The sequence below is a fragment of the Amblyomma mixtum genome, chromosome 1, assembly GCF_055824585.1.
Source record: "Amblyomma mixtum isolate Tamu chromosome 1, ASM5582458v1, whole genome shotgun sequence".
In the NCBI taxonomy this organism is placed as follows: domain Eukaryota; kingdom Metazoa; phylum Arthropoda; class Arachnida; order Ixodida; family Ixodidae; genus Amblyomma; species Amblyomma mixtum.
The window spans coordinates 82,844,386-82,859,108 of NC_143012.1; the positions used below are offsets into that span (position 1 = coordinate 82,844,386).

The 14,723-nt window shown below is 49.1% G+C and overlaps 1 protein-coding gene across 1 annotated transcript; it reads right to left on the reverse strand.

Moving 5' to 3' along the window:
• Positions 1-355: 355 nt before the first annotated feature.
• On the reverse strand, positions 356-13,751 carry LOC149366992 (neprilysin-1-like). Its single transcript, XM_089566305.1, has 5 exons — positions 13,457-13,751; positions 9,271-9,852; positions 7,173-7,808; positions 3,864-4,252; positions 356-2,619 (listed from the first exon to the last, which is right to left on the reverse strand). Exons 1-5 carry the CDS (start codon positions 13,478-13,480, stop codon positions 2,223-2,225), a joined length of 2,028 nt encoding a protein of 675 aa, XP_089422431.1. The 5' UTR covers positions 13,481-13,751; the 3' UTR covers positions 356-2,222.
• Positions 13,752-14,723: the final 972 nt, after the last annotated feature.

A 14,723-nucleotide genomic window follows, 5' to 3' on the forward strand; every position in this document is an offset into this window, starting at 1 on the left:
GTGTCACTCTCCACCGAGGAGTGCGTTATTTTGTTGATAGCACAGCATGTTATAACGTGTGCAGAAGTTATACGAACGTGTAATGACGCATTTTAGGGCATTTAATATATGCTTCAATATATTTCTTAACATGAACGACATAATTATTTGATTGTAGTAGAAAAGTCAGGTAAGTTGTGACAATCTTGCGCGGTTGCGTTGGCATGCTTCGAACAGCGTACTTTCATTGCATCCCGCATGTGTCATAAGCTTCTTCATGAAGTAGTACATGATCGCGAAGGCTGTTTGGAAAGAAGCAACCGCAGGCGGGCTACAAACAGAGGCACGTAGCGAGATTGACAGCGGATGAGGCAATGAAAAGTGTTTTCTTTATTGATGCTTGAGATATGTAACCAAATTTGGTGCAAATATGAAATTGCTCTGCTAATTTCAGCAATGCGTTTTATTTTCAGCTATACCTGGTAAAGTTCTTGGATAATTATAATTAACACCCTCGTCAAGTCACCACGGGTCTTGAATAATTAAGTAGAAAATGCGGAAATTTTTTATGCCAGCACGTTGCCAACGCCCTGTTCTCTATGATGGCGGTATTACTTCTTTTTAGATTCGCAGTACCTTTCTTATCAAAAATGACTACCATACTACTGCTCCTGTAGCAAAAAAAAGTCGAGAAATTTATTGCACTCCTCAATGTCTCTGGAATTGTTCGCGACAAATAGAATCATTCTATTTCCATTCGTTACAAATTTACGAAGGGGTGAGTGATGCCAATCAGAAAATGTGGTAGATCACAAAACAAACCTTTAAGTTTTTTCCCCTCGTTTATGGCCTCTTCGCTTTCGTTTTGGTCAAAGAAATGCCGCACTAAAATAAACGAAACCTCTGGTCCCTCTTCTGCGTAGTGATACTACCATTGTGGTGCTCCGTCGTCGGAAACCCGCAGGATTCGCGACGTGCCAGGACCACCAGGAACGCCATTACCTCACAATTTTTGACGACCACAGATCTAAAGACCGTAATGTTATGAATTTCTACTGGATATTTTGCAATAATTTTTAGTAACCAAACAGAAGACCCAGGGCTGGAAGAAATATAATTTCAGGAATCCAAACTTTTCACCAAATCGACCAGTTTAAGAAGGGGAGAAGTCAGCCTGGTGGTGCCTGATCTGACGGCTAAAAAGAGCGGCTACGCGAGACAGATGAGATCGGGACACGATCGACGCTGTCCCCACTTTTCGCACTGTGCGACACGTGTGTCAACAGACGGTGAGCGCACGTCGGCTCTGCCGAAAAAACGCCAGTGCTTCCCTCAGCACTGTCCCGAGGTAAAATCATTCTTGCTAGTTCAGTGTCAAAAACTTATTTTATTGAATGCCTGGGGTAGAAACCAACTGCAGCGCTTTCTAGCCATAATACAATACACACCGTGTCGAAATACGCCGTACATGGCCAACGCGAGCCCGTGTACTTCGAGGAATACTAAGTTGAAAGCATCAACCATTGTTATGATTCTCGAAAACTCAAAACGCGCATACAAGCCTTGAAAACCGGCGCTGCACCACCTCAACTCGACGCCACTCCCTGGCCTCTTGCCTACCGCGAGCCCGTTCGCGACTGCAGCGCCACCTCGCTTGTTTGCAAACATGGAGGAGGTCTATATCGGAGTGAAAGCGAAAGGCACAGCATAAGTGGATGAGGCGTGGCTGGGAGTGGCGTTGGCATATTAGGAAGTTTACAGAGACAAGGCAGCCACAGCTGGCACAAATAAGGTAAATTCCAGGTCAATTAAAGACGCCTTAGTCCTATACTGTCCCTATTTAGGCCCACGGGGATGTGTCGGAGAACTGAGCCCCAGAGGCTGCGAAACTTGTAGGCGCTCTGAGACACTTACTGTCCTGCCGGAGGCAACCACCTTGCACTAACCGGAACTCCCAAGAGGCTTCTGTACGATTCAACGTTCTGCTATGCGCGTCATCTTAATACAAGCCCCATAGGGCAAAAATATTAATTCTTGAACGAATCGCATCACAAAAAGAAAAGCTAGGAAATATTCAGGAATGAAAAAATCCAGGTCTGCGGAAACACTAGTAAAAAAACTAAGGTTCAGGTTTGAAAAGATATGACGCATAAAAGAAAAAGGTTTGGCAATAGCGAAGCAGTCCCGAAGCACTATGTCCCCCCACGATGCTGGTGTCTTCCTCATGACACGCGCGGCCGCAGTTAGGAGAACAGTTCGCAGAACTCGTTGGCGTGCATACGGCTGCCCTGGGGACACGAGAAGGCTTCGCTGAAGAACCTCTGCACCCGCAGGACTTCGTGCCCCTTGCGCTGCCAGTAGGATCCGCAGTGGCGGTACATGGCGGCCACGTAGAAGAGCTGCCGGGATCGCAGGCCCTCCAGACCGACGAGGTGCCTGTCGGGGTCGGAGCCACGCTTGACGAGGAAGGCCTTGAAGGAGGCCTCCATGCCGGCCACCTCCTCCACGTGCTCCTTGCCGATGTTGCCGGCCACGCACTTGCGGAAATTCTCGGCCGCCGGGGGTAGATCTGTGCGCGTGCCCAAGAAGTAGAAGGCTTGGGCAGTGAGGACCGCCAGCGACGACCCCAGGGCGCCGTACCTGCCGCACAACGAGTCGAGTCGAGTCAAGTCGTCTTTACGCTCTAAACACAAATACGCCAAGATAACGGTGGAGCTCTGAACGCTCCCGCGTTTACAGTTTCACCCCACTTCCCATAGCCGCTAAGGGGAGACCAGCAAAAACCCGGCGGCCATGTAACACGCGCCCATGTAACACAAGCAGATCGCCCCCTCTAGGTCGGAGATCCTGCGCTCTCGATAACGATTTAGGCATAAACGATGGGCACCCGGGACAAAACGTACGCGTATGGTCCAGATAGTGACATTCCACCTGAAATCAGGAGGATCAGAGGAACACAGGTGCAGAGAATTGTGGGAATACACAACTGACAGGGTTCATTAGAGCAGATGAGTGGAGTAGCGGAGCAGGAGGTGGAACACAGTGGGTGAGCAGATTAGCTGAAGAATTTGCGTGGTTAAGATGGCTGCAATTGGCCACCAACCGTGTTACACTGCAGATTAATCAGAGAGGCATTCAACTTGCAGTTGCCGTAGAGAGCCTGATGATGACAACGCATTCAGGCTGCACTGTCATAAAGAATTTTAAGACGCTGCAACTACACATTCGTATCCTCCGGGTCATTCATTGTGGCAAGCAGCACAGAAGGCGACGGACTAGGAAACGTGAAGTACACAGTCCACGTTCTTACCCTCAACTGAGGCTTTATTCACAAAACATATAGTTTAAATAAAAAGACACGCAAGACACATGACATCACAAGCGATAATGGACAAAAGGAAAAGAGAAAAAGTTATGCGCAGACATCAAGAAACTACCGTATGGATAGCTTCAATCACTTCCCGAGTGGTCCTATCTTTATGCATAAAAAGTTGATGTGTGGGGTCAAGCTGTACGGTGCAGTCGACCTCGCAACTCCCAGTGATCCGTTAGATGAGAGAGTAGGTTACTATTTGCTCGCTTCTTGATAGCCGCACATAACCCTTGAGGTTTTCCTTTAGCACGATCCCTTGTCATGCTTTTTATCGTGTGTATTTTTTTCCTATTTAAACGAATTAAGCAAACAAACATCAGTTGAGAGTCCACGGTCGTACCTGTATACTTCTTGTTTCCTATTCCATCGTCTCCTGGCAATGGCGCTGGGTGGAGGGGGGGGGGGGGCGTAGCGAATCTATATCAACTCTCCCGACTCGGGCAGCGCTAAGCGGCATTCTCGGTGTATTAGCGTTAAAAGCAATAATACCGGCGCATCTGCCCAGACTCACCTAATGGACAGCGGCACGTCGGGCTCGTAGAAGGGGAATCTGAGGGCCAGCGGAAGCATCGCGTAAGCCATGGTGCCGGTTTGATTGTCCATGTGCGTATAGTAGAGGCTCGACTCGTAGAGATGCGCGGACAGCCTGTGCGCCTTGATCTGCTCGGCGAGGTTTGGATGTTCGAGCAGTAAGACTTGCACCTTGCGCAGGTCCTCCGGGAAATTGCGGCCCATCTCCGGGGCCAGAGCAAACTTGCTGTTCAGGTCGGTGGACTGCGATCCGTCCAGAAACTCGAAGAGAAGACTTGTGTTGCTCCAATCGTAAGTGCTGTGGGTCAGCGTCTGGAAATAGGCCAGGCGGATGGACCGAGCCATATCGGCCACGTCGGAGCGGGTCTCCTGCACAGCGAGCACGGAGCGAGTGGGTGAAGTGTGCAGAGTTGGACAGACGCGCTGAAAGGCAGTTATTTGCAAAAGCCTCCCCATTCTTCGACGCATCGACCCGTTTGCAACTCCCACATAACGCGTAAGCAATAAGAAACCCAAGCTGGGGTTCGCACAGCGACGCTAGCGCCAAATTTTTCCCCTGGTGGAGAGAGCCGAAAGGCTGCCGGCAACAACGCAGCAGTCTCCAAGAACTCCAAGAAGTGCAAATAATAGCGCAAATCCAAAGACTAAAACTGTCGGAAACGGGCAGGAGACTCCTGAGCAGATACGGCAGTGAAGCTACGATAAAGGAGACACAAAGCACGGAGACGATACCAGACGAATACAAAAAAGACCATCAGAGTAGCACTGATACCAAGGTATATGGACCCGAACCTGCACATGGTGCGAAGAGAAGCAAGAGCAGAGTATGTACCAAGAACACTGGCAACTAGAAACGACACAGTGGCTGCATACACTGGTAACAGAAACCACAAGAAAAGCAAACTGGCAACGGTGATCAACTCGGTCCTAAAAGAAATCACCAGCACATCAATCCGGAACTGTACGGTAGTCGAGGCCGAAGAGGCAGCCGTGGCTCTAGCAGCAGCAGAGGGCTACCGATCCAACAGGTCCTTAACCATACTCACAGACTCACAAGCTGCATGCCGCAACTACGTAAACGGCAGAATCAACCACAGCGCGCTCCGCATTCTCCGCTCAAGTGGCAAAACCTAAAACATCCAGGCCAAACACACGATAGTTTGGGTGCCGGGACATACCGACATCACGAGAAATCAGGAGTTGGATAGGATAGCTCGAGGGTACGCAACAAACCGAGCATCCAACAATCCCGACCCCGCTGAAGAACCCGAGCCAGAAGCTCAAAGCTATACAGAGATGCTTAACGACTACATAGGTATCAGACGAAAATACCCTCCCCCACACAAACAACTAAATAGAGATGACGCCGTAGCATGACAGTTACAAACGGGAACATTCCCGTGCCTAAACATGCTAAGCAAAATCTACCCCTCGCAGTACGAGAGCGAGTGCCCGTGGTGTGGAGACAAACCAACCCTATACCATACCACATGGTCTTGCCAGAAAATAGACGAGCTAGCCATAATAGAAAACCCGAGTGAGGAACGGTGGGAGAGGATGCTATCCAGCGACATCCTGAAAGCCCAAAAAGACTAGTAAGGCGTGCACGCAGGGCAGCTACCCTATGCAGAGCCCTGGACTAGGGGAACCGACCCTGTAGAGAAGATGGAAGGCTCCATCTGAAGCCGCAAAAATAACTGTAAAAGAGAACAAATAAACGTTTTCCACCACCACCACCAACATCCTCTCAGCCGGCGCAGCAGCCTATCTCTGCAAACACGCGCACGCGCGGCGGGGCGTGTCCGCTGGGAGAGAATAAGGCACATACAGAACTGGCGCTTTTCACCAAACAAGTGGGGCCTCTCATTTCAGAGCGCTAGCGCCAGGCAGAGTTGTACGTGACGCGTTACAAGTAACTCATAACTTGCAATCAAGAACATTTTCTCGTAATTCTGTAATTAATCCACTTCTTTTCAAACACTAACGCTTAGGGTATTTCAATTGTTTTATTGTTGTAACTGGTTACTGGTAATAAGTTACTTATTTGCGAAACAAATTTTAACCAACAGTACAGATTTGACAACCTCAACCTGAGGCAGACACTGATGCTAGCGGGGATATTTACTTCGTGACTGAACAACGATGGACCGGAAGCGTCCGGAAACATCGCACGTAATCAAGTCTGGGCCACAAACGGGTCTTTACTACTATAGCTTGGACCATACCACCAGGCAGTTAAGTTCGGTTTCACCTTGTGAGGCACTGAAGGTCATCGTCGATGCGATGCCCACTGTCTCAAATCAAATGTGAAGGTCAAGGTCAAGATCAGGTACCCAGTACTCATAGTCATGATCACGTGGTCATATTACTATAGCTTGGGCCATAGGACCACGTAGTTAATTTCGGTTTCACCTTGGCAAACATTGAAGGTCATTGCCTCATTCACATCGAAATCAAAAGTTGTACCCCGGGTAGTAGAGCCCTCGCTACAAAACTGATACGGCTATTATTAACTGCCGGCTACAAGTCTCTAATTTCATTCTGGTAGATATCGGTAATAGTTACAAAGTTAAGTATTCTAATTTAGTTAATCTTTCTCTAGTTAACATCACTGTTTTTGACGTCCGCCAACACTGGTATTATTACTACGCTGCAAAAGTCTTCTCTTGGTCAAATGTTTGGGGAATCCCCCAAGGTGTAGTACATTTGTAATAACAGAGTAATTACTCATGGACATCCATCCGAGCACTGCCATACGGCTACAAAGAAAGCTATACAGCTTTCTCAGGGGTGGTCCCGGGTTCAAACCCCGGACAAGGACCAATTTTTTTTTTAACTACGAAGTTTCTGAGAAAGCTGTATAGCTTTCCTTTGCAGCCGTTCGCTGCGCTCGGGTGGATGTCAGTGAGTAATTACTCCGTTATTACAATAAGTCTTCCCTTTTACCTGAAAAACCGTATTTTTAAAAATTAGTGGTTTGGTTTGGTTTATGGGGTTTAACGTCCCAAAGCGATTGAGGCTATGAGAGACGCCGTTGTGAAGGGCTCCGGAAATTTCGACCACCTGGGGTTCTTTAACGTGCACTGACATCGCACAGTACACGGGCCTCTAGAATTTCTCCAAAGAAATTCCAGCCGCCGCGGCCGGGATCGAACCCGCGTCTTTTGGGACAGCAGCCGAGCACCATAGCCACTGAGCCACCGCGGCGGCATAATTAGTGGTAGGCTGCCCTGTAAGACCTAATATATACTCACACATACTTGCACCGACATTTTTACAGAGTGAGTACCTTGTTGAAGTGAGCATCCACGTAGTGCGTGATGGAGGCGAGGCCCATGAGACCCGAGAAGAGGTCGAAGCACTGACGCACGTAACTATCCAAGGGCCTGTTGCTGTAGGAGTAGTAGAGTATGGCAAACTCGCGGTTGGCGTACCGCGACACTTCCTGCACGGCCCGCCATCCCAGCATCAGCACCACGTCCGACTCGTTGGCCGCGATCTGCTCGTGCAGACGCTCCAGCTCCGCCTTGTTGGTCGTGGCGAATCCAATCTCGGGGAGGCCTTGCAAGAGGTTGGTCGCCACCTCCCTCAGAGTTGTTCGCCAGCGCTCGGCAGTGCGCTTCCAGTTGTCGGAGAAGGTGTGGTCCGCAGTCTCCGTCGTGTTGGGCTGGCCCCCGAGTCCCCTGAGGTGCTGGTCCTCGAGCGACATGGTGGCCTCGAAGCCGTCCGCGGGACTCGAGCTGTTGCCGAAGGCTCTCACCAGGGCGGCGAAGAACTCTGCGTGCCTCTTCCTGTTGGTCAGCCTGGACGAACGGATGTTCTTGTAGTTCCGGAGGCTGTCCGAGGGCGAGAACACCACCTCCACCACTCCTGGACTGAGCTCCTCCACCGCGAACTGGATCGGGGCCGGCCACGCGAGCTTTTCCTGCCAGCAAAAGTGTACTGCTGTTGCTTCCTCTGTTCGGCTATTTCATGCAGCGCAGTACAAGTGTCACTAATTAAACACAGCCTCCAAATGCATTCTCAACTGAAACACGTCGCTCACAGCGGCCGAATTTTTGCGGAGAAGAAATAGACAAACATCCGTGTTCTCTTGGCCCGTTCAGAATACCAGGAGGCCCAAATAATTCTGAAGCGCTCCCCCTAAGGCATCTATAGCGTAGCCTACCTATTCAAGAAACACAACAGAAAAGATTATGTCGTTGTTATTTGTGGCTATTTATTATTAATAAAAATTGGCGGGGGTAACCTTTGGTTAAGCCTGGTATAGTTGCGAAAGCAAAAGCGCAGCGCCTCCAACTGAAGGAACGCAGCGCGCCGCGTCTACAGGTCACGCGTAGCTACCGGCCGCCGCTGCGCGACGATTCAAAGCGTCTTGGCTAATTTTTTTTATATTTTGTTTTTGATGTTGTTGCGACTGAGAGAAAGAAAACAATCTGCACCTGGTATGACGTCGCAGCGGCACTAGCACCACAGGTGCGCGGCGCAGCGTAACTGCAGCCGGGCTATCTGAAGAAGCGAGTTGGTCGTCCATATTCACTCCGCTAAAGGTCAAACGTAACTGCGCCCGGGTCACGCGAAGGCTTGAAAGTGCAAGTAGCATTGCTTTCGCAATAAAATTCAGGGGGGCACTTTGTTGACCTAAAGTGCGGTCAGGCAAAAGCCTTAAGCGGGGTTCTGCTGCTTTTGTCACTGATGTGTGGTTAAGATGTTAAGCTTCTCCTCTAAGAGGGGAACGCGACTGCGCCTTGCAACGCTGCCAGGCAGTCCACAGAACGCCATCGCCCGTTCGGCTCTACGCCTTGCTCGTCGGTAAACTGGTTATTGAAGAAAAGGAAATGTATGTCTCGCATATTTCGGGGAACACCTGAACCTCGCCGTAACGGGAAGGGAGGAAGATTTGAGTGAACGAGGACACCGTATTCACTAGACGCGCCTTTGTTCATTCCAAACCATCGAGCTGGCATGGCGTAGTGGTTAACGTGCTCGTCTCGCACTCCGGAGACCCTGGTTCGATTCCCCAACTCGAACAATTTCGTACTGTTTTATTTACTTATCTGGTCTTACTACAAAGGTTAATTAGTCTAATTGGTTAATCAAGCAATTAACTAAAGTGAGTCTCACTTACTTGGAGCACCAATATACGATCCCTTTAATTGGTTGCATGGCTACTAGCGAAAGTACAATTGGCCCCGTTTGAAATTCGCGCACTGTGAGGTTACGACCATTTCGACCAATTGAAAAGCGTGACATTTCTGTCGACAACTCCTGCTTACAACGACGAGGCATTAAAGGCTTCCGCGTTAGTAAATACGTGTTCCTTGTCATCCAAATGAGCGTGCACCAGCATTCGGGAGGCGGGGTCTCGCCGAAGCCCAGCCGCTCACCTGCAGGAATGTTATGCTGAAGACGGCGTCCACCTCCGTGTTCCTGTCGGGCCAGTCGAGCTTCGCTTCCTTCAACATGAGCCCGACGCTCTGCGCGTGGTCGACGTTCCCCTCGGACACTTCCTCGCAGGCCCTGTAGAAGGCCCAGGCCTTCTGTAGCATGTTCTTGGCGACGGCCGTCACGATGGACTCGTTGCGCGACGGGTTCACCAGGTCCTGCCTGAAGGCCTCGTAGGCCGCTTCCCGGACGGACATGTTGTGAGGGTCGCTGTACCCGCCGCACACGAACTTGCTGAAGTCGACGCAAGGCTGCTCGTCGGGGCGCATGCTCCGCTTCAGGGCAGCGGCGAAGGTCCGGCACCCGGGAGTGTCGCAGACCACGGAGTCGTCGCCGACTCGTCGCACCCAGAACACAACGGCGCCCATGCTGACGACGACGAGTAGCGCTATGGCGGCGACCGCGGCTATGGCGAAGGCGTGGCCGTGGAAGCGTGCGAGTAAAGAGTGGTGGTGGGGGCTGAGCGGACTGCCGCTGAATGAGCCGCTCCGCACGCCTCCAGGACCAGACGGGGAGACGGGACCCTGGATCGCGCGTTTTCAGTGCGGCTATAAAGTAACGTTAGCACGCAGTGGATGAAAACTACCCCCAGTCTTATCCCCTTTTCTGTCTGGTTAAAGCGATAGCTTTAGGTCACGTCACACAAGGACTTTCGTAGGGAAAGCTACATTGGCCACGAACTTGCGATTTCGCTGTGGCGATGCTCCGAGGAGGCACAGAGACCGACCTTGAGCCGTTGCCTAGCAACCGCCGGAGCTGGCGGACGCCACGCGCTCGCCGCGCCACCTAGCAAACGTCACACCACGCGCCTCGCCGCGGAGCCGCCGTTTGGTATGACGTCACACTGCTTGCTTCGTCGTTGCGCTCGCTTTCGCTACGAATATCCTGGCACAGCCGAGTTAAGCCACTGCCACTTTTACCCCTGGTAAAGAAATCTCTATGGCTACGCTAAATTTCCGACGATGACCGCAAAAAAACGTGGTTAATGTTTTTCATACAGAGCTGTAGCACTCAAAACCACGCGGCATGGCGCAATGGCTACAACCGTTCATGCCAGCCTACTCTGTACAAGACGGTGGTGTACGTACAATCGCGGACATAGCAATGGGGACTGCGCTTCGGTCATCAAACTCTTTTGATACCTAGCTAAAATGTCTGTGCCTGCAAATGTCCCTTGTACACTGGAGCATAAAGATAGCAAAGATTTACATTCGTGTATTCAGTATTCAACGCCAGGGGAAGACCTAGAACGCCAAGCTTTGGTCCGTGTCCTTTTGTCCGCAACTGTATTTTGCCCTCCCATGAGAGCACAGCATCCGCAGGAATTTGCTCTTCACGAACTTCTCACGACTACCAATCATTAATTTAACTGCCACCTACCGCGGCAGTCAGTTTGCCAACAATCCAGCGGACAGGTCGTGATGACCACACGAGGTCAAATGATAGTCAAATGTTTTCGGATCATCGGATTCCTTTTCTGGGCGCCGTCATCCAAAAAGGATACGGCGACCATCGCTCATTGTTTCCAGTGCAACAAACCTCAAAATTTCCAGTAAATTTTGTGTTAGGGGACTTCTACTTTTCTCCGGAACGAGCTTTTGTGCCGAAGTTGGTCGTTGCTAGATTTGGAAAAATTCTCCCCTCATTTCTCTCTCAAGACAGATTCGCATTATCAGTGAAGTTCATTGAAACTTTACCGCCAGTCCTAATGGCGCTGCGAGTTTAGAAAGGTACAGTAGTGTTAAGAATGTCAGTAACACTGCCTTAAAACCCCGTTATTCCTTCGAATTCTGGCAGCATGGAGTAGAAATTTGTAGTACATAAATCAAATGTCTGGTGGCCGTATGTCGAACAGCGTCAGTACGTCATCTGACAGTCCGGCACTCTTCGACTGTCCAAGTAGAGTAGATTTGAAATAAAACATTAATATTTAAGTACGCCCAAATAAGCACAGAATGAATCAGTCCTTGGTGAATTAGAGCTGTTTTTTATTTAGTTTCGGATGGCAGCGTTCTAGGATCCTTGAGATATATCAAACAAAAATAGCGCAGGGGCAGAACAGGGAGAAGCAAGGTTTGATATGTGTTACCAACAAGCCCAGACTGCCACCTTAATAGATTCCATGGGATATATTTAAGAGCGGTGCCGATTTTGCCTCTGAACAGTTATTCCCGGCAAGATAAAGCGCCTATATAAGGTTAACTCTTCAATAAACCGGCGCCTAATAGACTTAAAGAGAAGGGCAAAACAACTGAAGCGATAGAACACTGTCGATAGCAGAAAAAAAAATAAAAATGCAGCACTTTTTACTGTTTTGAACACCAAACTGTCCGCCTCTGTTAGGTCAGCCAGAACCACTGCTTTAGTGAGAGCTTCACTCACTTCATACAAATTTATTCTAGCAAATCATGGCACCACATTCAAAGCGCGCATAAAGCTGTTAATCACACTGTCGCCAAAAATAACATTTTTACCAGTCACAGAGCCACTTTTATGCATATTGGTTCATACTTATCTGTTGTAACACAAGGTGATGACCCAGGCTTCACATGTAAATCCTTTGATATTGCTGATTTAGCATCTCACGCGGATGTATTCGAAATATCATTTAGGCTGGATGCAAACTGCTTTGAAGATCCTGCGTCATACTAAATGTTTTTAGAGCACAGCTCTTTGGCGCCCGTTCCTGCGTTTCGCAGCGTCCCGTCGCCATTGTCCGTTGTAACGAGCTGCGAAGCCGGGGCAGCGCGCTGCTCTAGTTGCGCTAGTTGCGCGCGCTCCTGGCGCCATCTACCGAGACCTGCCGATAACTTAATTGCTCTCTTCGCTCTTCCTCCAATGACACCCCTGTGCGGCGGCAATCAGAGCGTCGGATCCGTGGCGGCGCATCTTTGGTATCTTTTGTATCTGCATTTTTACTTTCTGAATGGCCCAAAGCCGGGGTAGTGCCGTTTCATAAAAACTTGAGGTTTAGGTTTGTTAGGGCTTAACTTCCCAAAGCAACTCAAGCTATGAGGGACGCCGTAGTGAAGGGCTCCGGAAATTTCGAGCACCTGGGGCTCTTTAACGTGCACCAACATCGCACAGTACACGGGTCTGTAGAATTTCGCCTCCATCGAAATTCGACCGCTGCAGCCGGGATCGAACTCGCGTCTTTCGGGTCAGCAGCCGAGCGCCATAAACTCTGAGCCACCGCGGTGCCTCGAGTTTCATAAAAGGGGTGACTGTTTAAGCAACAGTAATTACTGTTCAATGTCCATAACAAAACTCTATCGAACACCTTGTAGCCGCTTATATAATTCAAATTCTAAACACTAAGCCCTAACTAACATGGTTTAGAGAATTATTCTCTAGAGTTACGAAAATAGTTTCAGCAATTCACATCTGTAGTAAGACATTAGATAAAACCGAACAAAACGATGTGTTGTTCAAAGGTTTTACTAAAGGGTCTGATAATATTCCCCACAATAGCCTTCTCTTAAACGAAGTAGAGCTGTCCCTTTGGCATCAGTTTACTGGACCCGTTCATAACTAAAATAGGGAACACAGTCTGTTCCGCCCTACTACGGGCAGTATAATAGGCGCTCTCCTTCACTGGTCTATACAAATGATCTTGTTACTGCTATTGACCATAATGGTAAAATTCGCCTGTTTTATGACAACTTTACGCTGTGCATACCTGTATTTTTACCTTCTGACCAAACTGTACTTAAAAAGTCGCCATATAGCGTTCGAGTTTGGCGAGAAATGGAAATCAGTGACCACAAAGGCTATCTCATGAAGGGCCAGAAATAGTAACCCTTTTCTGTTTACTTAACTCATAAATGACAGTCCTCTAACCGACATTTCATAGTACATATACCTTGGTTCTATTACAAACTCGCACTTAACTTCCACTAATCATATACAACATATACATCATCGGCATTTCGAAAGTATGCTCTTCTGCGCCATAAAAATAAAACAACAACTAGCGATGTAAAGTTAATATCTCTCTACTAAGACCAAAGTAAGAGTGAGCATCGATAGTTTCAAGTGAAAGCTGGATTTGAAAAAGTGCAGTGGAGCGGATGAATGGTGGATGAAGACTTGTAGGTAGGAGATGCACTTTCCGTGGTGGGAACCCACCTGCCCGGCAGCGGCAGCCAGCATCCGGTTGGCGGCCGCCTGGGAGCTGGCCAAGATGGCGGCAGAGGTCGGCGGGGGCGAGGCAAGCTTGGCCGCGGCTGCCTTGGTGTCGTACCGCGGGACGGCAATGCTTTGCTGGTGGTGGTGCTCGGATTCCTGGTGCGCACGTTTGACCTCGGGTCGAGACCGGCTCACGTGCGACTGCGTGCCATGTGGGTGCCACCAGATTTCGTCACGTGCTATGGCGTCATAGGCTGCAAGTGCTGTGCCGACCCTCTTTTTGCGTTTTGCTCATCTTCGAAGACCAACACGCTGACGTTACAGTTGCTATATCGGCTCCCTGCTGAAGCTCATACCCTGAACAAAATTTTAAGGCGAAAGCCTTCAATGGCTCATACTGTCCTTCGTCCGTAAACAAAGCGTGTCACACGCGTTTGACTCGGGAGCTAAAAAAGATGAAGAAAAACAAATGGTTGCTTCAGATAGAGGAGGAAGAAATGAACCTAGAAGCCAAGTTTCATGACTGTAGAGTAATTCATTAAATATTGGCAAAAATGTCGAAATTGCGTCAAAATAGCGCGGTCGTCGATATAGCCACGGGAACGGTGTGATGCCGCATACACCGGAAGTCGTCACGGCAAAGTGAAAATTGTCACAGAATGGTCGAAAAAATGTCGTATTTGTGTCAAATTATATAGAAAAATGTGTAATTAAGGGTAATTAACACTTAAGATCCCTGAAAGATATATAATTTGGGTATGGATGTAACCACGGAAACAGTGTGACGTCACATGCACCGGAAGTCGTCACGGCATTGTGTCCTCGGCTTTCGCCTCTCAACACTTTTGTTGCCAAAATGTCCCCGCAATTTTTTAGACAGTCTGTAGACTGTCCATAGACTTCTGTCTGTAAAGTCCACAAACTTGACTGTTGACAATGCCTGGAGAACAGACTATTGGCATTACAAATGCTATAGACAGTCTGTAGACAATCTACAGGTTTATGGCCTAAGATTTTTAGTTGACTTTAGTAGTAGAGAATCGATAGATTTATGGCCATGCTCTTTCGGTAGTCTTTTGTCTGCAGACATTCTATAGGCTATCAATAGACAAAAAGAAATATCTATAGGAAGGCAGTAGAGTCCATCAGAATTCTATAGACTGTCTATAGACCGTTTTTATAAGGGCAGCACTTAGCAGCGTGGATGAGCTGTTTAAAGGGCAACGTCGGCAACGTGGACGCGCCAGCCGCTTTCGGAAGGCCGCCA